Source organism: Martes martes (genome assembly GCF_963455335.1).
Source record: "Martes martes genome assembly, chromosome: 3".
Lineage (NCBI taxonomy): Eukaryota > Metazoa > Chordata > Mammalia > Carnivora > Mustelidae > Martes > Martes martes.
Genome location: NC_137890.1, coordinates 145,944,402 through 145,971,192, shown reverse-complemented (window position 1 = coordinate 145,971,192; position 26,791 = coordinate 145,944,402). Strand labels below are relative to the sequence as shown.

At 34.0% G+C, this 26,791-nt stretch overlaps 1 protein-coding gene across 13 annotated transcripts in view; it reads right to left on the bottom strand.

Moving 5' to 3' along the window:
* PRPF40A (pre-mRNA processing factor 40 homolog A) overlaps positions 1-26,791 on the bottom strand; it is a gene marked incomplete at its 5' end in the record, with an annotated part of 56,918 nt that overhangs the window by 14,161 nt on the left and 15,966 nt on the right. For 7 of the 13 annotated variants that reach the window (XM_080799717.1, XM_080799707.1, XM_080799712.1 and 4 more), the window contains 10 exons: positions 1,043-1,207; positions 1,546-1,610; positions 2,121-2,229; positions 5,524-5,898; positions 6,585-6,609; positions 8,165-8,218; positions 8,456-8,576; positions 10,108-10,218; positions 23,437-23,453; positions 25,792-25,822. In XM_080799717.1, coding sequence (XP_080655843.1) covers positions 1,043-1,207; positions 1,546-1,610; positions 2,121-2,229; positions 5,524-5,898; positions 6,585-6,609; positions 8,165-8,218; positions 8,456-8,576; positions 10,108-10,218; positions 23,437-23,453; positions 25,792-25,822 — 1,073 coding nt within the window. The remainder of the gene's footprint in view (positions 1-1,042; positions 1,208-1,545; positions 1,611-2,120; positions 2,230-5,523; positions 5,899-6,584; positions 6,610-8,164; positions 8,219-8,455; positions 8,577-10,107; positions 10,219-23,436; positions 23,454-25,791; positions 25,823-26,791) is intronic. The other 6 variants (XM_080799713.1, XM_080799714.1, XM_080799718.1 and 3 more) reach the window with 1 other exon arrangement.

Below are 26,791 nucleotides of genomic sequence, written 5' to 3'. Positions count from 1 at the left end.
CGAGCCCCACATCGGGCTTCCTGCTCAGCGAGAGGCCTACTTCTCCCTTTCCCAACCCCCCTGCTGTGTTCCCTCTTTTGTTGTCTCTCTGTCAAATAAATAAAATCTTAAAAAAAAAAAAAAGTATTTACATGAGAGTGAGAGAAAGAGGGATGAGGAGGGAGAGAGAGGGAGAGGCGGGGAGAGGGAGAATCCCAAGCAGATGCTCAGCTGAGCAAGGATCCTGATGTAGGGATCCATTTCATGACCCTGAGATCATGACCTGAACTGAAACCAAGAGTTGGACACTTAACCTACTGAGCTACCCAGGTGACCCAAGGAGCAAATAATTCTAATTGAGCCATGTTTTGTAGTCAAGATTTTATTTCTTAGGATAGCTATACATACTAACAAACTGTCCATGGAACTAAATTACAGACTTCAAAAAGTTGCCAGAAATTTAGGTAATATATAAAATGGACTATTTAAAGAAATGAATCTTTGCCAATGCTTTTCTAGAAAACTCAGGAAAATAAGAAAGTACATATAGAAAATGAACTTAACTTACTGCAAAAATGTTAAATTTCAAATTATATATAATATACATGTATGTGTACGTGTGTGTATATATGTATGTTTGTGTATGTGTGCGTATATATATGTATTTTTTTTAAGTAGGCTGCACACCTAGTGTCAAGCCCAATACAGGGTCTGAACTCACAACCCTGATAGCAAGACCTGAGCTGAGATCAAGAGTCAGATGCTTAACCGATGAAGTCAATCAGGCACCCCTCAGTTCTTATATTAAGCAGAAAGAAGTCAGGCTTTAATTATTACATTGAATCTACCCCTCCTTTGTTTTAGTCTCTAATTAATAATTCAGTAAGTCTGATAAAGTTAAATTCCACATTTAACACTGATTTACCTTGTACCTTATGAAACTGCCCCGACTCATAGTTACTTAGCTTTAATGAGCATCCATATTGGATTAGTTATTACACTTGACAAAAATGACACAGAAAGAGTGCAGTAAACATATACCATGCATTACTAAAAATCTTACTTGTATCTGGTTGTGGAAGTCATTTTCTCATGATTTTCAAGAAAACGCTGAAAGGATTCCTTAGCCTCTTTGTATTTTGATCTTGCTTCTTCTTTTTCTTCTTTCTCTGTCTGGACTTTATAAGCATTGAAGGCTTGCTTTTTTTCACTCAACTTTGCTAAAGCACTAAATTGAAAAAATACCATGTAAGAGTAAATGAAGGTAGGATGATCAAATGTCAATGCTTTGAAAAAAAATGATTTTATTCACTAATTATGAAAGTTTCAGTAAGATACTAAAAATTAAGAAACAATTACAGAAAATAATTTCTACTTTAAAATATTTCTAATTTCATCTGTACTCAAATTGTATGACATGCCTTTTGGCTTTTCTGGTTCATATCTGACATAAAACAACTGTTACTGGTATCTAAGAGAAGACAATGAAAGTTAAAAATTATACTATTTTACACAATTTTTAATTTGCTAGGGTTGGAAAAATAAATTAAAAACCTTAAGTGTTACCTGTATCGTGGATCATTAATGATCATTTTCATAGCTTGCTCCCATGAAGCATTAGATGGTACCCGCTGAAAACAATTTAGTGGCAAAAATTAAAATCTTGCACAAATATTGTAAAAGTCATACAACAGGAAATAAAGTATAATACTCACTGCAAACATCAAGCACCTCCCTTTGCTCAAGTTTGAAAGAGGTCTAATAATTTCTTATTGAACCAAGGCAAACCTGGGTAATATACATATAAACTAAAAAGAAAGCTTAAACTCATATTTAACAGAGCAAGAGTACTTATCTTAAGACCTTTGATTAAAATGTAAACAATTTTTTGAATAAAAACAATAGAGGTAGAATGTACTGTATTAATATGCTGTACACAAAAATTTCTTTTTGTACACAAGAATTTTTTTGGTGAAAATCAGTTTCATAAAAATATTCTTCAAAAAAGGGAAATTTAGTTCATTTTTGGTTACGACAGCTTATGAAATTACTATTTTCAATAAGGGCATCAAGGTACTGACTATATTAAACAGTAACTTTATTAGATAATTATTATGTCATATAAAAAAAATCTTTAATACCTTTTCTTTCAATAATTCTTTAAATGCTTGCTTTGCCTCTTCCTTTGTATTCCAGGTATAGGTTTTCTTTGCTGGTTGGCTTTCCTCCTCTTCTTTTTTGGGAGTAAAACTAGAGGGAAATTCAAACATTTTATAATTTTTTTTTTTTTTTTAAAGATTTATTTATTTATTTGTCAGAGAGAGAGAGAGAGAGAGAGAGGAGTGAGAGTGAGCACAAGCAGACAGAGTGGCAGGCAGAGGGAGAAGCAGGCTCCCTGCCGAGCAAGGAGCCCGATGTGGGACTCGATCCCAGGACGCTGGGATCATGACCTGAGCTGAAGGCAGCTGCTTAACCAACTGAGCCACCCAGGCGTCCCAAACATTTTATAATTTAAGTAAACATTTGCTTCACTTAGAAAAGCAGTATTTGCATTAAGTGTTCACTACTGAGGTTAAATTTTACAATTTCAGAATAAATTCTCCTATATGAATCCTACACATTTACCTAAACATAAAGGCATAAAATTTAATAGAGTTGTTTCCTGAAACATTCAGTTATTAGGGGGATGGGGGCCTCTAAAAGTAACAATTATACCAAAACATTAATTCTAGCAATCCACAAATGAATACTTTTAAAATGGTATATAAAACTTACCCAGTGTCTTCATTTCAGTGCCTTAATAACTAAGGATTTGGGCAAATTTGCATAAATATAAAAAAGATGCTAAGGATCTAAATCAGGACGGGAATACTACAATCCATATGCCAAATCTAGCTCATTGTCTGTTTCTGCAAATAGTTTTTTACTCATGAGTTTATATACTGTTTATGGTTTATTGTGTGCTACTATAGCAGAACTGCATCGTTGTGAAAGAATTTATGATCCACAAAACTGAAAATATTAACTCTGATAATTTACAAAAAAAGTATGTCGAACACTGATCTCAAACAAAAAGAATTAACATACCCAAGAATTATCAACTCTACCAGTTTGGTGGTCTTTATGAAATGAAAAGGTCATATAATCCTGACATCCCTTCCTATATATAAAGGGGAAAAAATGCAGTAAACAAAAAGTAGAATACTTCAAAGAAGGACTGAAGCAAATACTAACAACTACAAAAAATATATTCCCACCATCTGAGTCAAGTAACCTTACTTTGGGAAATTTATTTAAAATTATCAGAAATAGTATAAAGGGCCCAGTCAAAGTAACAGCTATAAATGGTCTATATTGCAGTAATTAAAATAAAAAGATTATAATGACTCAGGCACTTAAGGAAATACTAGAAAGAAAATAAACAGGAACCGTTTGTTGTTAAAATTATGAAAAACAAATTACTGCAGAAAAAAATGGAAGTGTAAAAAGATATTAAAAAAAAATTATCTCCCAAAGCTTAAATATCTATCAGAACACTGAAATTATGTATATGTAAATAATGAAATAATATGCCATCATTCAATATGATGGGGTATGTCAACTAAAAGATATCACATATAAGTTTAAAATAGATATAATGCATACATTTTTTTTTTGAAGATTTTTATTTGAAAGACAGAGATCACAAGTAGGCAGAGAAGCAGGCAGAGAGAGAGGAGGAAGCAGGCTCCCTGCCAAGCAGAGCCCGATGCGGGGCTTGATCCCAGGACCCTGGAATCATGACCCGAGCTGAAGGCAGAGGCTTTAACCCACTGAGCCACCCAGGCGCCCCAGAATGCATATATTTTTAAGTGCAGAGAAAAAGGGCAGGAGGAGGGTGCCTGGCAGGTTCAGCTGAAAGAGCATGCAACTTTTTTTTTTTTTTTTTTAAAAGACTTATTTATTTGACAGAGAGAGACACAGCGAGAGAGGAAATACAAGCAGGGGAGTGGAGATGGAGATGGAAGAAGCTGGGAGATGGAGAAGCTGGCTTCCCACCAAGCAGGGAGCCCAATGTGGGGCTCAGTCATGACCTGAGCCGAAGGCAGACGCTTAATGACTGCGCTACCCAGGCATCCCAGAGCATGCAACTCTTGATCTTGGGTTGTGAGCTGGAGCCCCAGTTGGGTGTAAAGATTATTTAAAAAATAAAACAGGGGTGTTTGAGTGGCTCAGTTAGTTGAGCATCCGACTCTTGCTTTTGGTTCAGATCATGCTCTCAGGATCCTGAGATGGAGCTCCATGTTGGGCTCTGGGCTTGGGGGCCTGCCTTCCCTCTCCCTCTGCCCCCATCCCCCGCATGAGTACGCGTGCTCTCTCTCTCTCAAATCTTTTAAAAAACAAAATAAAACTTAAAAAAATAAATAAACAAAAAGGGCCGAAAGATGGAAGTAAAACGTTACTCTTCTATGCCTTCAAATATACCATATAGATTCCTTTTTCAACATTTTTTTTAACATTTTATTTATTTATTTGACAGAGAGAGAGAGAGATCACAAGTAGGCAGACAGGCAGGCAGAGAGAGAGAGGAAGGGAAGCAGGCTCCCTGCTGCGCAGAGAGCCCAATGCAGGGCTCGATCCCAGGACCCTGGGATCATGACCTGAGCTGAAAGCAGAGGCTTTAACCCACTGAGCCACCCAGGCACCCCCCTTTTTCAACTTCTAAACAGGAAAAATTTGAAAGTGATTTTCAACTTTGGGAAACATACATAAGAAAAATTTTAAAAAGTATTATTTACAAGAAGGAGTTGGAAGATGAGATCAGTATGCTTAAATATTAAGATGGGTGATCATGTTTGGAACTTGACACCACGGTTCAGTTTCTTAAAACGTATGTGAACATCATTAAAATCAAGAAGCAAGGCTCAAATTTTATATCTGTATAAAGCACAGCCAGATGAAACATGACCACATGACATGGAACACAAGTACATATAAACTATAAATTGACAGATGCAGCTGTCTGCTATATTAAAAAGTTGTAGCAATTTAATTACAGTAACAGTTTTGCTTATACACCCTACTAAATATTTTTGTCTACTTAATTTTTGCTTCTATTTGATCAAACTAGCACTTCCTTTCAGGGCTTTGCTAAGTCATATTTGAGACTGTTGTAAAATAAAGAAAGTAATACTAACCCTGTCTTTATTTAAATTTTTGTTATTTTAATAATCACAGACTTTTTGCATCAGTTTGGATTTAAAATTACAGCTCCAGAACTGACATATTTTGTTTACTAAGGTGGTTGGTACCCTGTTTTAAATTTGTACCTCACCCTCTACCTCTGAATTCTGCTTCCTAAACCTTCTGAGGATTAGTTTTCAACAGTTTAAAAGCATGACCTCACAAAATTCAGCCTTGATTATTTTAGATAATGATTCATTACCTAAAGTCTCATGTTTTGATTCACAAAAAAATTTTAAACACTCAATGGCCATCACATGAACTGGCAATTTCTTGCATTAAAGAAGTCTGGTACTGATCTACAAAAGTCACTAAACTTACTCAGCTATGGTTTCCTGCTTAGCTGTTTCATCTCCAGTATTACTGGATACTTCCATGCTCTGTTCCTGAACAGCAGGAGTACTAGTAAGTTGTGCCTGTTCTTCAGTTGAAATTGTCACTGTATTCTCGTTATCTACAACGGTAGCAACGATTGAAGTAACTTCAGGCTCAGGAACAACTGGACCAGTTCCACCCACAGTATTCGAAGCAGAGGTGGAAGCACTGGCATTGGCAGCAGCAGCGGCAGCAGCGGCAGCGGCTGCAGCAGCAACAACAGCGGCGGCAGCTTCCGCAGCAGCCATGGTGCTCATGGTGGTCGGAATTTCTGTTGTAGGAACTGGGGCTGCTGATGTTGTGGTGCACTCTTCTTGCTTACTATGCATTAAAAAAAAACAACAAAAAACTGGTCATCTCATTAATAATCAGAAAGCCAAAAAATACTAGTTTTTAATCACAAAATCAAACGACTAAGAGAAACTATAAAAGGGAGAAAGGCAATGTGGCAGACTATAAGCCACCTGAAAAGATGAAAACCACAGAATGAAACTGGATTACTCTGATTTAATGGAGCAAACATTTAGGATAATATAGGATAGGGACTCATGCAACACTCTGCACTTCCAAAAGCCCAGTAATTGTTTTTGTTCACAAAATGCCCTACTATCAGATTGTATTATACATCATAAAATCTGGCCTAGATCATAAATTTCTGTAAGAAGTTTAAATTTTATCCATTTCATATATTAAAAGGGAAACCTGAATACAGGAAGACATATATATTTCACCTATTCCCAAATTACATCAAACCAAATTTTGGACTTTTCTATAACACAGCCTTAATTCAAAGGAAGCAATCCAAATTCCAACGATCACTGTCAGTAAAGTGTCATTTGTATATCTTGAGTAAATATCCTTCTCCCTGCTCCCAATCCTCCAAAGACATCAAACCATCACCCTCATGTTAAATACTATTTATACTATAAAGCAAATAGTTAAAACAAGAATGCTATATACAGGAGAGACCAAATTTGTAAATCGTAATGATATTCAAAATTGCTTACCTACTTTCTTCAGCTTTGATCATTGCTATTAAAGAGAAAAAAGAAAAGTCACATATGACATGGTTTTTAAATACAATCACTGAAAATAAACATTAAAGGGAGATAAAGAGAAATTTCATACAATAAGATTTAATTTACCATCTGAAAAAAACAAACTTTTTCAGAGCAAATTATTGCTCCAAAGTTCCAGGGCAGCAATTAAAGAATGAAGACAAATTTAAATAACAGCAGTTTTTAGGAAAGTTTCTCTGCACACTGCTACTTTCCCAAAGGCTGCTGGCTACTGCAAAAACTCTCTGAAAATATCTGTGTAAGTCTGGAACAAAACAGTATTTTCCCCAGGGGTAAAACTATTTGTTTTTTGTTGTTTTTTTTTAAGATACCAAATTCAAAATGAGACCAAATTCATGTTGAAATTCCAGCACAAAATACTAGCATTGACAGGTAGATAGATAGTTATACACACCGACTATTTTGTAGTAGGGTTATATCAGAAATGAGCTTGATATTTCTAACATGAATAAACTGGGAATCTACCTATCTACAATATTATTATTAGCCAATGCTAGTATAGAAATTTAAAGAGCTTTAAAGATTTGCATTCAGTATTTCAGTTTTTATTCCAATTCAAGTAAATTTTTCTTTACAGGTAACAAAAGTATTCAGCATCATTAGCGAATGAGGTGGTCCATGTAAGTAACAAAGCTGAACTTTATGAAAATATTTTAAAAACTTATCCCCCTTTAATGTAAACCATTTCTGAAAGTATGTTGAGAATGTCTGACAAAAAGAAATCATCATTACTAACATAAATTAACATATTTTTAGGATACAATGATGATTTAATAAGCTAATTATGTGACACAAGAAAAAGGTAACTAGACTTAAGACCAGAGAGCCTTTAGGAACTCTTTACTGTCAGATGTCATTCCACACTGCAGACTACTTTATTATAGTTTCCATTTCTAAAATCTACTGCTTTTACATCAATAATTTATGATACCAGATTCTATTAGAAATGAGAGTAAAAGAACTAACTTTTTCAATTCTCACTCTAATCTCTGCTATTTGAACAACTGGGTTTCATATTAGGTAGTATTTCCAGATTTTCAGGGGTATTTTGAACAGTTGAGAATAATGAAAAATACTCCCTTTGTAAGTAAAGCAGGACATTTTGTTTAATTCTCCCATAACATAAAGGCTATTTTACAATGTTGTGCTAAAATAATATTAGCATTAAATGTATAGTCTGACAATATATTAAAAAATTTAAACTGAACTCACGGCTCTCTGCTATCCACTACATGGTTTAAATCACATATTGTATGTATATACCAACACTCACAGATGTATTTAAATTATTGTACATGATGCCCTTATTCAATTTTCCAATGGTAAATTAATTTTTTAATCAAAGTATAATTTTAAAAGTCACAAGCTCATTTATAATATAACCCTTTAATGAATTTTTAATTAGAGATTTCTCACTGCAGATTTATCCAATCATGGTTAGTGAACATTAGTAACAAACTCTAAAAATGTTAAATAATGACAGAAAATGAATTATCAAAGCAGCTCACCATGCAGGTTTGATTTTGTAATAAGACTTCCAGCAACAATGGTATTCTGGTATCCTAGTTTCAGTGGAATCAAATCAAATAAAAATCTATTTAAAATCTATAGAACTGATATCTAGAGCAACAAGAAAATAAGAGCCCATAAAACTGTTATACCATTTAAAATGTTCTAATCATTTAATTTTTAAAAATAAGACCTGTGTTTGAACAATCCTCTTTATAAAGGATTGTTTCAATGTGAATGACATAGATATGTAAAAAATTAACATTAAAAATTATTTTTTTCTGTGTTACCTTCGAGATCCTCAAGTTCTTTAGGTTTGGCCCAGCGGGATTCTTTTGTTTGAGAATTATAATAGTAAGGCTTTCCAGAATCAGATTTGTATTCCTTCCAGGGACATTTAGATAAAAGTTGCTAAAGGGAAATAAAAATCTTCAGTTAACAGTAATGTATTTAGCATCACTCATCATTCACATTACTGTTTCCCTAAATATCAATCTGTACAAATCAAACACTTTTGAGATAAGCCACCAATTACAGAATACTTAGTAGGTAATGTTATTTGAAATATTATTTAATCTTTACAATAATACCGCAACATCCATACTGTTATTTCAAATTTATACTGTTACTTACAGAAAGTAACTTGTTTAAGATAATATACCTAATTAAGGGGCAGAAGCAATATTCAAAACCAGGTCTATGTAAATTTCAGATCCTGTTTGTTGTTGCCATTTACACCCCATCATAGGTAAAATTTATCATACATATTTCACAGACTTCTCAAATACTAACAAAAGTAGGAAAAATAAAAAACTGGGAAAAAGCAAAATGTGGTTTACCCATGCTTAGATATCAGTTTTATGGTTAATAATTTATTAAACCTATGCAAACTATCTTATGTAAGGAAACAAAGTAAGTATGATATACTTAAAACCTAATATATAAAACCACTTGGCATGCATGAGAATGCTACTGAAAACTCCTATTTAGATGGTGTCTTAGTGATATTTAAGGAAAAAATAACTGCCTGTATCAGTACTGGGATTAAAAAAAAACAAAAACAAAACAAAAACCAGTCTCTGTCAACCTCCCATCCCAAGTATTGCTATGCATATTAGTGTGGTGGCCTAGAAAATATTTTTATATCCTCAAACTCCTTCATTAAGAAAGAAAATAAAGATATGCTGCCAACCTGGAAAAATCTCCAACTATAGCTTGAAATGCCAGATCAACTCTTACTTAGGACTCCAGAGTTCTTAATTAAACCATTTACAATAGTGCTTATTCAATTTATTCCTTCAATCTAATTTCCATACTATATATTGTGAATGATAAAATTCAAAAAGAAATACACATACTTTGCAGGGGTTTTTTCCACAAAGACAATTTCCCACTCTAAAAGAAGGATACTTATACTTTTAATTTAATTCCATCTCCATTACCTCAAACTCACTGGAAAATTTTTAAAAATTCACTGGAAGACATTTGTAATCACCTAGGTTTGCTTAAAGGGAAAAGTTTAAAATGTGAATATAGGGATGCCTGGGTGGCTCCAGGCATCTCCCTTTGGCTCAGGTCATGATCCCAGAAGCCTGGGATCGAGTCCCCAATCAGGCTCCTTGATCAGCGGGAAGCCTGCTTCTCCCTATACCTACTGCTTCCCCTACTTGTGTATGCCCTCCTTCTCTGACAAATAAATAAATAAAATCTTTAAATAAATAATAAAATGTGAATTTAAAGAACGGAGGGCAGAAAGAGAGTTCTTTTGCTCTTCCAATTTATTTTTAATTTGATGCCACCCGATAAGGCTTACTGAGCAGGGGCAAAAATCAATAAACAAAATTGGCCTGTCCTTCCAACAATCAGATATTCATAAAATCCTAAGGAAAAAAATGACTCAATCTATTTGACAATCCCTAATTTTAAAGCCTCAAACTTTTACCTCAGCAGGTGTTTTCAGATCATCCGGTTTCTCCCAAGTAGACTGTTTTGTTTCAGTATTGTAGTAGTAAGTCCTTCCATCAGGTGACTTATGCTCAGTCCACATTGATTTCTAAAGAAAAAAAATTACAAAAAATTTCAAATTATTTAACATTGTTATGACAGTATCAGTTTTCATTAGTTTCATTAACAATATACAAAGAAATTAGGAGTATAAAAACAGGCATACTTTTCACAGTTTAAGTCATTTAAATAATTTACCAGTGTAAGCAGTAGGGAGAAAACTGAAAAAATAGACTATTTTAAAAGTATTTCGAAAGTGACATGGATCTATTGAGGTTTTAGAATCTCTATTATTTTACAAAGTATCTCAGAAGTATAAGGATAGGAATGTTTCTCCTAAAAATGGTAATTTTGTAACTAATGCACAAAGATAATCTATATGCAACACAGTTTATTTTAGCTATGCCTTATAGCTAAAATATATGAAGTAGATGCTAATGTTGTATTAGGTGGATTGATCATGAGCTCAGTAACTTGAATATTTACATCAAGTTGGACAAAGCTCCAGACTGACATGCCATAAAGATGCAGCTGTCAAAACTAGAAAGGATGCGTTCTGGATGATAGAATTTAACAATGAAGGTGAAATTTAACAGGGATAAAATGTGAATCCAAACACCTCAACACAAAATGGGTGAGAAAGTTTCATGTGACACTAGTTTGATACAGAATATAAGCCCACTCTTGGACCCAGAAGAACTACTAAGAACCTACTAAAAGTTGCTAGTAAAACCTCAGGCATCAATGATGATGATGCCTCAAATAAATGCTGGTTTGGAGTTTTACAAGGTTCCCATACATATACACATAAAATAATAATAAAAGGGGTAAGAAGAAACTTTGAGAGGTGATAGGTGTCTGTGGTCTTGGTGGTGACTGTTTCTCAGGTATGCATTTATTCACCAAATCATCTGGTTGTACACACTGAATATATACAGTTTCATATGTCAACCATACCTTAATAAAGAGTTTTTTTAAAAAGTTAATTTTTACAAGGAATCATGAATGAATTAATTACTGAATGAGATCAAAGGTATTAAGTCCAGTTCCAGGTACCAGATTATTTAGATAATAACAAAGTATGCTTGAAAGAGGGTTAGAGAAGATCTATGTATCACATTTCTTCAAATCTAAGACAACATTATACATATCTCTAAGAATGAAAAAGTAAAATCATCTTCAAACTATTACATACTTTTTAATACTCAGATTTTACGTTACACTTCTTAAAGATATATTCTTAGACACTGATTTTTATCACAATTCAATTTTTTTGAATAAGTACAAAGGCAAATAAAATAGTTAAGCTGTTCCTTAAACTTTACACTGAGACCATTTTTTATATGAGAGCTGCCAACATCCATTATATTCCACACATCATCATCCCCTTTGCTATCAAAAATATTGGTAATGCAGCATTTGTTAAAACAAAAACAAAAAACTAAAAATCACCAGTGCCTGTCCTTAACTATCTTCCGTCCATACTTAAAGATGACCTTTTTTTTCCTTCCTCATCAACTTTATTCAGAAATAGCACATACCTACTTTTGATTTCTGGTTTGGGAATGTGGCTCAACACACATCATTTCATTGCTTTTTCTACCTTCTCACCATAGTCATTTTATCCCAAAGCTAACATGCTATGCCATTACATTACTTCTAGAACTTTCTTTCAAACCACTGACATTCATTCTTCTGATGTTGGCACTTTTTGTTGTTCAGTCATATACAACTAAGCCATAACTGCTGCCTGGAGAATGGAGTTCGTAAGACACAATGGATTATAGGATGAATCTCAATTTCAGACACATTCAATAGTCAAACTAAATATGCTAAGTGATATAAGGAAATGTGGTTTTGCAAAATGTGGGGATGGAGAACAAGAAAAGGTGATTTAAGGACACAAATTAATGTGATTTTCACAGAAGTAGATGAGGGAAGTTTTTCTAAAACTTCCATGAAGAAAACTGAAGTTATTGTGAAGGAATTATAAACAGCCATTAGAATTCAAATTTGATAAAATTTGAGCTTTTTAATAACAAAACATTTGTCTCCTCTTATACAGATTGAGTAAGTCATCTGACGTGACTATTTACGAAATGTACTCTACATAGTATAGCAAGATAGTTAAGATAGTTCAAAAGGTATGTTAAATTCTTTAACTTATTCTAACACTGTGTGCAGGATAGATAGGACAACGACAATCTCTGGAGCAAACATTATAGTAACTGCTGGAAAATATTTAGCTTGCTGTTACTTTAACATCTAACCAAAAGGTGATTTTAGAGATGTATGGAAGCTTCAACTGTATGAGTATTGCTTTATTTGACAGAGTAAATCCTGCTAAGGAAGACAAGAGGTTTGTATTTCTTTCATATATATATATATTTTTAAAAGATCTCAGTACCATCTCAGAACTGCACTAAAGAGAGATCTGCTAAGTTCCAAAATTATACTTAAACTTCCCAAGTAACATTTGCTAAAGAGCACTCAGAAAAGAGGAAGTTCACCAGAAACAAACTCATGAAAAGATGGAATTAAAAAGGGACAAAGTACACTTGGACCAAGTAATAGGGATAAAGAGGAAAAATGTACAAACCAGTAAAATAAACAGTAAGAAATTTAGTATTTATTATTTTATTTAAGCCTTACAGCTATATGACAAAGCAGTATGAACAGTATCTCCATTTTTCAAATAAGAAAACCAAGGCTTAGGAGGGTTAGTAACCTGCTCAGAGTGATCCAGGAAGTAAAAAAAAGCTAGAAATAATTCAAATTTTCTTCTAAAGACCGTATTTTACCCACACAAATGTTGTGTCAAAGATACTATATTCAGGACAGTCTAGATGTCAATAAGGACAGATAAATTTCTGATCTACCAATGACTGGTAAGCACTGTTAATTGCTTTATATCAATTCCCAAATTAATTCTGTTAACAACCCTGCCAAGGAAGATACTATTTATTATCTCCACTTTATAAGAAGAGGAAACAGAACACAAGAAAGTACAGGAACATGCCCAACGTAACACAGCTATCTAGTGAGTTCATTACAACACTGTCCTGCAGTACCCACTAAGTTCCTTTTAAAGAGCAATGCTTCAACACTTGGCATTAAGAGAAACAGAATTATTTCAAAGAGGAATATAAATTCTATACTAATGCCTTAACTAATATACCAAATCTACTTATAGAAGTTAATTCTGGAGAAAATTATTTATCTGATAAGTTTTTGTACCTTTTCCTTATATATATCTAATCTGCAATTTAAAATAAAACTGTACCTTGCTTCTGGCCAAAACTAATAACTAATATTTTACAAGAAAAACTTAGAAACAAATGTACCTTGAATGCTGAATATAAGATGAAGAATGCCGTGAAATGTCAACGGATATATGAATAACTAGCAACTGTAAAGCTGTCTTCATAGGCTAAAACATATGACTTAGGCAAATAGTTACATTAAGTACGGAGTACAGCACAGTCTAATTGAAAAACTTATTTTCCTAAAAATTACTATTTTTTAGTAACACACCTTTCTGAGCAATAAACAAACACTGCCTATAAAATATTTAGACTGTCCTTGCTTAATCAGAGACTTAGATGTGTATTTTGAATGGGTCAAAACCAAGACATTACTTTTAACCATAGGTGATTTGCTTTGAGGACTTTTAGGAACAATTAAGATGATCCCTGCACTGGAACTTTAGTATTACTTTGCACTTTTGTCACAGATGATAGCATTCCCCAAATTATTTTATTACTTTGACAGTTACTGTATTAAGAAAAAACTGTCAACACAAATGGCAGATCCGGGGAATCAACCAAAAGTCAGCATTTTCACAAATGATAAACTAGAAGCATAAATTTGCAAAGTAAGGCATTAAAAAACTATCATCCTTAATATACAAAAATCTATTACAATCAATAAGATAATCTAATGGAAAATAATCTAATGGAAAAATAAACATGACCATTAATACAACTCAATACAGATAACATAATTAGATATTCAACTTCATTAGTAAATCAAGGAAGCATACATTAAATGAAAACTTTTTATTCTTCCTGTAAGTGATAGCTGAAGACTTAGTACAGATGTTAAAAGGGTGTGAAGAAAAGTACCCTGTCACGCTAGTGTTGGGAATGGAATTAGAACTGGTTCACTGGCAATTTACTGGTTCTCATCAAAACTGGAAATGCAAACAAACAAAAGAAAAAGAAAAGAAATACAAACAATCTCCTGATGCTGATATTTCACTCCACGGAATCTCGCCTACATAGTTACAAAGATGTACAAGAATGTTCTCTATAGGATTACTTCTTTTTTTCCTACAGGATTACTTTAATGAGGAAAAATTAGTGATAATTCAACATCCACCCATAGGAAAACCATTCAATTAGGGTTCATTCATACTGTAGATTTATCTTATGGAGATCTGTTTTTTAATATAATAGAAAATGTCTAAGATGCAGTTTTAAATATAGAGTGAGACCTTGTGATATAGTAGCAAAATATACACAGAAAATATTTAAAAGGAAAAAAATGCATATACATAATTATCAAGAGCTAATATACTTTTGAGATCAAAAAGCTAGTCAACAACTAGGTTGTGAATAAGTTCACTACTCAAACTATATAAACACATGTACATCAGATAAACATTTATACATACATGAGTATTTCTGTAGTAAAGTGTTAAGTTCAACTGAATGAAACAAAAAAAAAAAGACTAAATGTAAACATTAAACAGGCAGAAAAATCCCCTCAACTAGTCTAAACAAGGAAAATTAAGAAAAAGCCAAAATATAAATTAGAATTAAGGAAGAACATAATCACAATCAGAAGATTTGCAAAACCAATTCCCAAAATCTAGAGGAAATAATTTCCTAAGACTATTATAATTTGCCCTAGAAGAAACATATCATACATGAATATTCTAATTACCGTAGAAGCATCTGAAAGATACCCAACCAGATAATTTCACAGAACACCACATAAGCTTTAAAGAACACAGAATTATTATGTCCTTGTTTCAGGTCACAGGAAAAGATGAAAAGCTCTTTATTAATAATAAAACTCAAAAGAAAAGGTATCAAAAAAGAAAAGCGGGTAATGCTACTTATAAATATAAATCTTAAAAATTTAAATATAACATTAGCCAAGAAAATCCTGCGCTGTATATACTCTGACCAAGGAGAATTGACTGTAGCAGTGCCAGGGTAGTTTAATACTGGGAAATCTATAAGAAAGTAATTATTTCTATTAACAAACTGGAAAAAAAAAATCATAGGAGCACACCAATTTACGTGGTATGATCAAATCACATCCTGAAAATTATGATGGCTTGGAAGTATTAAAAAAATAAAAACAAAAATCCTAGAAACAACAATAAATGATAAAGGACAACTTATTGAAAAATACTAAAAATTATTCTAAAGCCACCTGCATTAAAATCATGACCAAACGGTGAGTCTATAATCACTGTATTTCAACAAATACATAACAGCAATGAAATGAAATAACTGGTGTATTTGGGAAAGAGAAATTCTCTTATCTTTAGTTGAAAAAAAAAGTATAATAGACCTGACTCTAAGATAAATATACAAAAATCTTTGAATTGACAATAACTCATTTGCAATAAAAATATGAAAAAGTCCTATTCAAAATATATTAAGCTTTCAGAAGGTAAAATAAACTAGAATGAAAATGAGGTACTTATATACAGTAAGACAGTAAGAAGATCAGTGGTTGCTTAGGGGAAGGGGTGAAGGTAAGGAGAGAGATAACAGGTGGAGCATAGAGATTTTCAGGGTAGTGAAATTATTCTGTACACGCTACTACCCAATATCTTTTCAATAAAGAAATCAAATGAGAGGAAAAGAAAAAATATTGGGAAATGTGTTAAAAGAAAATTCTCTATGTCAAAACTTAAGCAACATAGTTAACTTAGTACAAAAAAAGGTCTAACAACCAAGAGCTAATAAGCACTCAAGAAGATAGAAAAAAGGCAACCGAGTAACCAAGAAGGAAATAAAGACAGCAGAAATAAACTAAATGGTTACCCCCTCCAAAAAAATAAAATAATGGCAATGACAGGATTCTAACTCCATGCTAAATAATTATTAAACCTCAACAAAACAGATAGATATATGGAAAAGCATAAATAAGAAATTAAAAACCAGAATAGGGCAATAATTACTAAAGAAATTCAAATAGTTATCCAAAACCTCTATACTCAAAAAGCACTAGGTCCAGACAATTTTTAGTTGCGTTCTATCAAGCTGTTAAGAATTAAGTTTTGCGTCGGTGTACCTGGGTGGCTCAGTCGGTTAAGACTTCAGCTCAGGTCATGATCCCAGGATCCTGGGATTGAGCCCCACACTGGGCTCCCTGCTTAGTGGAGAGCCTGCTTCTCCCTCTCCCTCTGCCTGCTGCTCCCCTACTTGTGCTATCTCTTTGTCAAATAAATAAATAAAATCTTAAAAAAGAAAAAAAAAAAAAAGGAAAGAAGTTTTGCATCATTTATGTAAATTGTTCTAAGGACCAAAAAGAGAATGGTTATTACCCAGACACGAACAACCTAAATTAGCAAACTGAATTCCAAAGGAATTAAATACACATGTGTATACTATATATACACTCTTAACACACTTAATGAATAACTAGGGTTCACCTTAGTAATGCAAAGATGAGATAACAGAAAATGTATCTGTGTACTTGCACATTAACAGACTACAGAAGAAATACCATATGACCATCTCAGTGGATAAGAAAAAAAGCATTAGGGGCACCTGGGTGGCTCAGTGGGTTAAAGCCTCTGCCTTCAGCTCGGGTCATGATCCCAGGGTCCTGGGATCGAGCCCCGCATCTGGCTCTCTGCTCAGTGGGGGGGCCTGCTTCCTCCTCTCTCTGTCTGCCTCTCTGCCTACTTGTGATCTGTCTGTCAAATAAATAAATAAAATCTTTAAAAAAAAAAAAGAAAAAAGCATTGAAGAATTTTAAAATTAAGTTAGTGGGGCACGTGTGTGTTCAGTCAGTTGAACATCTGACCTTATTTCGGCTCAGATCATGATCTCAGGGTCTTGAGATGGAGCCCTGTGTCAGGTTCCAGCCTGCTTAAGATTTTCTCTCCTCCCATTCCTCTGCCCCACCCGCCCCCAGGCACCCCATCCAGCCCTGGCTTGTACCCTTGTGTGCTTTCTCTCTAAAAATAAAGTTCATAATGACCTCTTTCAGCAAATGAGGAAAAGAAAAGTCAATTTGTAAGAGTTGTTTATCAAAAAGCTATAGTAAACATTATATTAAGTGGAGAAAATTCAATACATAATCCCTTTAAGAGAGAAAAAAAGGTAACAAAATCAGTTTATCATCACTACTATTGCTCACCATAGTGCTAGAGGTTTTGGCTGACACAGTAAAAGTTAAAGGATTAGATACGAAGATTAGAAAAAAAGACGAAACTCAAATTTAAGCTCAGCTACAAGACAGACACAAAAGAACTGACTACCATGTTCACTAATATGACTTAGTATTATAAATACGCCTCCACAATCTATAAATTCGAGGCAACTCCAATTAAAATACCAAAAATATCTTGGACACCTGAAACTGATTAAAAAGTTTTTAAAAGCTACTGTGCAGGTAAACAAAGAGACCGATAAAAATACTCAGATCATTAAAAGGGAAAACAAGTAAGCTACAGAGTAAGATAATACAATGGTATTTATAGAAAAAACATTTTTATATATAAAAAACCTGAAGACTTCACCAAAAAACCTATTAGAAATAAATTCAATAAAATAGGATACAAAAATCTGTTGCATTTATCAACATGAACAATCAGAAAGAAAAATTAAAAAAACCCCCATTTACAATTGCACCAAAAATAATAAAATACTGAGGGAAAAAAGTAACCAAGGAGGTGAAAGATCTGCACAAGTGGAAACTAGGACACTGATAAAATAAATAAACAAACATACATAAATAAATGGAAAGACATTCCATGCTCATGAATTAAAAAAAATTAGTAAAATCCATACTACCAAATATCCATACTACCAAATCCATGCAATCCTATCAAAATTTCAAAGGCACTTTTCAAAGAAATAGAATATACAATCCTAAAATTTGGATGGAATCACATAAAGACTGAATAGGCAAAGGAATCTGAAGAACAAAGCTGGGGGCACCATGCTCCCTGCTTTCAAATTATATTAACAGGGTACTGTAATTAAAATAGTATAGTCCTGGCATAAACACAGACATATAGATCAATACAAGAGAAGCAAGATCTAAGAAATAAACTCATGCATAAATGATTGATGAATTTATGACAAAGAAGGCAGGAATATGTAAGAAAGGACAGCCACATGAAAAAGAATGAAATTAGACTACTGTTTGCACAAAAATTAACCCAAAATGGATTTAAGCTTGAATGTAAGATTTGAAACCATAAAACTGGAAAAAAAGATAGGCAGTAAAAGCTCCCTGACCATCAATCTTCGCAGTTATTTACTGGATTTGGTTCCAAAAGCAAAGACAACAAGAGAGAAATAAACAAGTGGACTACATCAAATTAAAACCTCCTGGCACAACAAAGGAAATCATCAACAAAATGAAAAAGGTAACCTATTGAATGGGAGAAAAATATCTGCAACTCCTGTAGGTAAGGATTAATATCCAAAATATATAATAAGCTCATACAACTCCACAGCAAAAAACCCCCAAACAATCTGATTAAAAAATGGGCAGAGGATCTGAATAGACATTTTTCCAGAGAATACACACAGGTGGCCAACAGACATATAAGATGCTCAACATCATTACTAGGGAAATGCAAATCAAAACCACAATGTGATACCACCTTATATTTGTTAGAACACCTATTATCAAAAACAGGTAATAAGTGTTAGTGAGGGTGTAGCTGAAAAGGAAACCTTCATGCACTGCAGGTGGGAATGTAACTAGTATAGCCTCTATGGAAAACAGTATGAAGGCTGATCAAAAAACTAAAAATGGAACTACCATACAATTTAGCAATTCTGCTTCTGGGCATTTATTCAAAGAAAATGAAAACGGTAACTCAAAAAGACAGATGTACCCACAGGTTACAGTAGCCTTATTTACAATAGCCAAAATACAGAAATAACCTAGGTGTCCTTGGATGAATGAATGGATAAAGACGTAGAATACATACACACAAAAACGGGCACACACACACAGAGGAAAACTATTCAGCTATAACAAGAATGAAATCTTGACATTTGCAACAACGCAGATGGACCTTGAAGGTATTACGCTAAATGAAATAAGCCCAATGGAGAAAAACAAGTACCCTATGATCTCATTTACATGTAGAATCTAAAAAACAATATAAAATCCAAACTCAGATAGAGAGAACAGATTGCAGGTGGGGGTTCGAAATGGGTAAAGAGGGTCAAGAGGTACAAATTTCCAGTTATAAAATAAGTAAGGCATGGAGATGTAATGTACAGCATGGTGACTACAGTTAACACTGTGTGGCATATTTCAAAGTTGTTATGAGAATAAATCTTAAAAGTCCTCATCACAAGAAAAAAAGATCTGTAACTATGTATACAGAAAGATGTTAACTCAATTTATTATGAACATTTTACAATGTATACAAATACCAAATAAGTTTGTACAATCTACAAACTTATTTGGTATTTGTATACATTGTAAAATGTTCATAATCTAACATAACAATCTAAAATGTTATGCCAATTATACCTCAACAAAAAAATAAACACGAAATATGTGAAGAAAAAAAGAAAAGAAAAAACACGCAAAAATATCTACACAAAAAATTTCATAAGCTTTTCCCAATACATGCATGTCTTTGCATATATCCAAGTAAGCACCCATTAGGGAGGGTGCTGTAGGGATGGGAATGAAGATGAAAAAGTGAAAAAATGTGCGGAATCTTCCAAGGATGAATGACAATGACCGTAATCGGAAGAGTTTAGGTAACTCAAATTTGTGTACCCTAAATCTTTTTCTTTTTTTTTAAAGATGTTATTTATTTACTTGAGAGAGACAGAGAGAGAGAGCACGCACATGTATGCGAGCTGGGGTAAGGGAGAGCAGGGAGAAGCAGGCTACTCGCTGAGCAGGATGCCCAACTCAGGATTCTATCTCAAGACCCCAGGACCATGACCTGAGCCAAAGGCAGATGCTTAACTGACTGAGCCACCAGGAACCCCTGTGTACCTGAAATCTAAAAAGACTTAAAGCAAATATTAAGTTTTCAAATACACAGTATTTTTAGATTGGAAGATTTAATAGAAAAGTAGAAAATGTCAATTCTTCCAAAATTAAAATAATTACAGATAATCCCAGATTAAAACACAACTTTGTCTTTTGAGTGTGTGTGGGTACATATATATTTATAGATAATTTTTGGAGGGGGATACTGGAATTCATATACTAATATCTGAAAATAGCTAAGGAAATAATGAAAAGAGAAACCACGAAGACCTGCTTTACTATTTTTTTTAAAGATTTATTTATTTATATGAAAGAGAGAGAGAACAAACATAGGGAGGGTAGAGAGAATCCTCCAGCAGACTCCCTGCTGAGCACAGAGTAGGAGACTGAGATCATGACCTGAGCTAAAATCAAGAGCCAGCTGCCTAACCAACTAAGCCACCCAGAAGCCCCACCTTACTAAATATTAAAGCTGGTTTTTTTTTTTTTAGATTTTATTTATTTATTTGACAGAGATGACAAACAGGCGGAGAGGCAGGCAGAGAGAGAGAGGAGGAAGCAGGCTCCCTGTTGAGCAGAGAGCCCGATGCGGGGCTCGATCCCAGGACCCCGAGATCATGACCTGAGCCGAAGGCAGAGACTTAACCCACTGAGCTACCCAGGGACCCCTTAAAGCTGTTTTAATAAAAAAAAAAAAAAAGGTGTAATACTGGGTGAAAAATAAACAAATAGATATGGACCAACGGAAAAGAAAACCCAGAAGTAGATGCCAGAATACGTGTGAATTTAACACATGACAAGAAAGATATTTTGGGGTGCCTGGGTGGCTCAGTCTGTTAAGCATCTACCTTCAGCTCAGGTCATGATCCCAGGGGTCCTGGGATCAAGCCCCATTCAGTGTGGAGTCTGCTTATTTATCCCTCTCTTCTGCCCCTCATCCCCTCCTCGCCAACCCCGGCCCGCTCATAAGCTTGTGCTCTCTCCCTCTCTCAAATAAAAAGTTAGGGAGAAATTTTATTTTCTTCTTTTTTAACTATGTCTGCTCCTTAATCCCCCAAGCAAGCCTACATTATTTAAAAAAAAAAAAAAAAAAACAGAAAAAAAAACATGAAGCTATCACTGGTGAAAAATACAAACAGGCACTTATAATGGAAGAATATTACATGGATATTTTATAATCATTCAACTTAAAAAAAAAAAGATTTTTATCTATTTATTTGAGAGAGAAAGAGAGATCCTGTATGCCAGCAGAGGTAGGCGCTGAGATGGAGAGAATCTCAAGCAGACTCCACGCCAACCTCAGAGCCCAACTCAGGGTTGGATCTCATGACCCAAGTGGAAGTCGAACACTCAACTGACTGAGCCATGATGTGTCCCTATAACCATTCAACTTTTAAAGCAGAAGATACAAGAAACTTTAAAACATTTAAGTACAGTCCACAATTAAGTCTTTCCCCCCATATTTATAATTAATTAACAGTTTTTTGCATTTCCTTAACCATAATATGGGGATAACAGCTATCTCTCAGGATTATTTTGATTAAATGGGATTATACACACAAACTCTTCGTTCCGGGCCGGGGTGCCTAGTTGGTTCAGTTGGTTAAGCAACTGACTCTTGATTTTGGCTCTGGTTGTGATCTCAGAGTTGTGAGACTGAGCCCTGCACCGGCTGTGTGCTGTACGTGGAGCCTGCTTAAAATTCTCACTTTGCCTTCTTACTCCCCACCCCCGCAACCAGAAACAAACAAATGAGCAAACAAACAAAAACCCTTTTCTTGGGGCGCCTGGGTGGCTCAGTGGGTTAAAGCCTCTGCCTTTAGCTCAGGTCATGATCCCAGGGTCCTGGGATGGAGCCCCGCATCAGACTCTCTGCTCAGTGGGGAGCCTGCTTCCTCCTCTCTCTCTGCCTGCCTCTCTGCCTACTTGTGATCTCTGTCAAATAAATAAAAAAAATCTTAAAAAAATGAAACAAAACAAACCCTCTTCTTCCCACTGATCTTTAAGGAATTAAAACACAAAAAATCAAAGAAAACCTTGAGGTCAAAGGGCATGGCTATTATCAATAAACAAAAAATAGGCATCTTTAAGTGAGGCTTTCAGACGTGTATTATTTTCCCAAACATAATAAAAATATGTAACAAAACACCATGTATAGAAACATTAGCAAAAATAACTATTATCCTAAAAAAATCAAGTATGGAGAAAAAGAAATGCAGCATTGCAGTATCATTCTCTCCTTTTCTTAAGAGCAAAAAAAAACAAAAATAAAAACCCAACAAAGAACCCCTCCCCCCAAAAAAACACAAACCAAATGAAACTGAACCAAAAAACCACCAACACCAAAAAACCCAAGAACAAAAAACCCAGCAATTTTGAATAATGTATTTGTCTTTCTGACACCATTAGGGAAGGTACAAACAAATAAGTATTTTAAAATGTGTATTAGAAAGTTTACACAGGGGGCGCCTGGGTGGCTCAGTGGGTTAAAGCCTCTGCCTTCAGCTCAGGTCATGATCCTAGGGTCCTGGGATCGAGAGCCGCGTTGGGCTCTCTGCTCAGCGGGGAGCCTGCTTCCCTTCCTCTCTCTCTGCCTGCCTCTCTACTTGTGATCTCTGTCTGTCAAATAAATAAATAAAATCTTAAAAAAAAAAAAAAAAGAAAGTTTACACAGTGGATTTACAGTAATAAACAAGGGTACAGAGATTTTTGTATATGCGTACCTTCTAATGTAAACCATATGTAAATACTATCAGGTTAATTACTATATATCTGTAAGTTGTTTCCCTTCTAATTGTACTGGGAGGGGAGAAATTCAAATCTTTCTAAATTCTGATGTATATCTGATTTCTTTTTCTCTCATTAAGTCCCATCAAAATTAAATTTTAAGATAAATCGTTCAAAGAATTTTCAAGTTTTGGCATAGAAAAGAAAGGAAAAAGATTCAAGTTAGCAGATAATCTTTAAAACAGATATAAGGATCAATGTTGTAGGTTAAAGAGTTATAATGAAATAACTACGTTCCAGAGGTACTTACTGCACCAGATGCTGTACCTAAAAAAAAAAAAAAAAAAAAAAAAAAAAAGGAACAGTATTTACAACGTGATAAATCATGGTCTCCTTGAGTGAACATTTTAAAAATATTTACTCATACTATTTCTTCCTCCTTATCCTGTCACACTAAATATCCTAAGACTGCCCCATATGACTTATGTGCATGCTCTCTTTTTTACAAAATAAACATATATGGTGCAAAGCATTTTCAGAATTAAGTGGTACTTTTAAACTGCAAACTCACTTGAATCCCGTTGGAGTAGTCATAATCTTTGACATTTGTTTCTCTTCTTGCTATTATAGGTGTCTATCTTGACTAATTCCTTTCTCCACTACATTACTGAAATAAAAAAATGCCACAGACCTCAGATTCTATGCTTTAGATCTATGGCACCTTCAAGTATATAAATTCCAGACTTGTGGCATATAATACCACAAGTATTATATGGTATGTGGTATAATACAATATCCATTAGCTACCACACTTCCCTGTTTAAAATTTTTAATTAAAATTAAATAAAATGTAAAAATTCAGTTCCTCTTTGCACTAGCCAATTTCAATTACTCAGTAATCATATGCAGCTAATGACTACTGTATTGGACAGTACAGATTACAGAACATTTCCTTCACTGCATAAAAGTCCATTAGATGGTATGGTCCTAGACTATTATCAATACCCCTCTAGACATAAGGGGAATTGCCTATTAGCCACCAAGTTCAAATGAGTAAGTCTAACTTTAGAAACTAGTAACCTAAAACTATGTGTGAAAAAGAAAATAAGAACTGTATGTAAAAAAGGAATAAAACAACAAAACACACAGAACAAAATCAAAAGAAGCTACTACGGACATCACTGGTAGAACCAAAGCATTTTAAAAGTAATTAAGAAGAAATTTTATGAGTCTGTTTCTGACTCAGGATGCAGGAAACAAAATGTTGGTTACCAAAGAGGGGAGGGCAAAATAGGTGAACAGGATTAAGAGATAAACTTCCGGATATAAAGTAAGTCAAGGCAATGTAGTGTACAGCATAAGAAATACAGTCAATAATATTGTAATAACTTTGGATGGTGATGGATAGGTAACTAGACTTACTGCGGGGGTCATTTTGTAATGTACAAAATTATCAAATCACAATGTTGTACACTGGAAGTTAACAAGATACTACCGTATGTCAATTACACTTCAATTTAAAAAAAAGAAGAAATTTTAAGGTAATTTTCCAGGATTATTTGGGTAATAGTAATCAGCTCTAGATATCTGAATAGGCAAAATATTATACTAGATATTTCAGAACATTTCAACTTAAATTAAGAAATTTGTGAAACATCTTAAGGAGATCCATTATGCCCCATATAAACCTGTAGGAAAATGGTGCATTTTAAATGTTTCAAACCATGTTTAAAACAAAAAATGTTTTAGGGGTGCCTGGGTGGCTTAGTCAGTTAAGTGTCTCACTCTTGATCTCAGAGTCATGAGATTAAGCCCTTCGGAGGATCCTACCCTAGGTGTGGAGCCTGCTTGAGATTCTCTCTTGCTCCCTCACCCTCTGGCCCTCTTCCCCACCCTAAAAACCAAAAAACCAAAAAACATTTTGGCATAATCATGGAAAAAAGCTCAGCATCTGGAATACCAATTCATCTGGAACATTATTTACTTACGGATAATTGAGGCACTGCTAATATATATAAAAGGTACACCAGCCAAACAGCTATTAATAACTGGCTGATAAAAAAAAATTATCACCAGGCTAACAAACTCCAATGGCTACAGGACCAAGGAGGTAACAGAAAAGACTGTGAGGTAGTCCAGAAGGCAAATGAGAGTACATGCTCCATGTCCAAAGTAAGGAGTTACTACCCCATTCCACAATGTCTGGCTGAGTACAAACCGGGACTCAACCAGAACTTTTCATTTAAATATTCTCTGACTACCTACTGTGTTATTAAGTACCACTGTAAACAATGAGTATTGAGATAATCCAGTTTTTCAAGATAAATTCAATCTTGGTATAAAAAGATAAATCTAATTGTTACATATGGCCCAAGACTTTAAATGACAGCAACTAATTATAAAATTTAAAAACATTGTATGGGCTAAATAAAGTAAAACTACAGACCAAATCTGGTCCCAGAACTCCTGATCTAAAATTATGGTAATTTCTTATGGATTCAATTATAAATACTATCCCTATTTCCTACTGCTTAAAACAACAACAAAATGAAAAAAAAAATCAGGAGCTAATCATAAAGCCCAAGTGACACTGCTTTTATTCCTTATTATGATAGCTACTGTCCAAATGAAGTCTAATATTTACCACCATAAATGGTGTACATACCTGCTGCTACATCCATATTATTTACTCCTGGCTGTAAGAAAAAAATGAAATTAGTAGTATTCACCTTGTTTAAGCTATATTTTACATAAGCTTTTCATAAACCACAATCAGAGTCCCCTTTATGTGTAATTCTTAAGCCACTGACTCAAAGATTCTCACTAAGTTTCAGTGGTTTTAGTTCCTTGACTTTGCTAAAAATTTTTAAAACATCATTAACCTGAAGCTACTTAAACACTTTAATCTAAGTGGTTTATTCATATGATCACCAGTTACATATAGATTGACAACCACTTATCCACAATCTGATACACAAAAAGCTCTAAGAACCAAGTTTTTTCAACTTTCACACCAACATCATTTTAGTGGTAAAATCTGCTCTGAATGACATAAGCTCTTTATTTATCCCACCCAAGAGAATATCTATCAGTTTGGCTATAGACATATTGTGTTTGAAATTATATAAGGCATTGTCCAAGACGCCAAGAGAAATTTTTATACAATATATAGAATTTACAAAGTATTATTTTACAATAATAAAATATTTTAAAATATATATTTGACCTAAGGATTTTGGGTAAGATACTGCAAACTTACCACCCAGGTGGAGTATGTTCATTACAGCCACTAGGTTATCAGGTAATAAGTAAGTTATGGTAATATGAGTATCATGATGATTTACATATTTGCTATACAATCCAGTAAGGGTGATAAGGCTATCAAGAATTTTTTAAGTCATGTGCCCTCACTGAAGTCTCATGAAATGTAAACTTAGAAAAAAATCTTCTGAATTCTAAATCTAGGATCTATTACTAAACCATAATACAACAATTTTTAATTAACACTCAGCAAAGCAAAAGTCTATTCTTTAAGAACAGAATGCTACCAGACCAATAAAATGCTTCTGGATGACATTATACTTCTTAGTATTCTACTCTCTCTCTCTTTTTTTAAAGATTTTATTTATTTATTTGACAGACAGGAATCACAAGTAGGCAGAGAG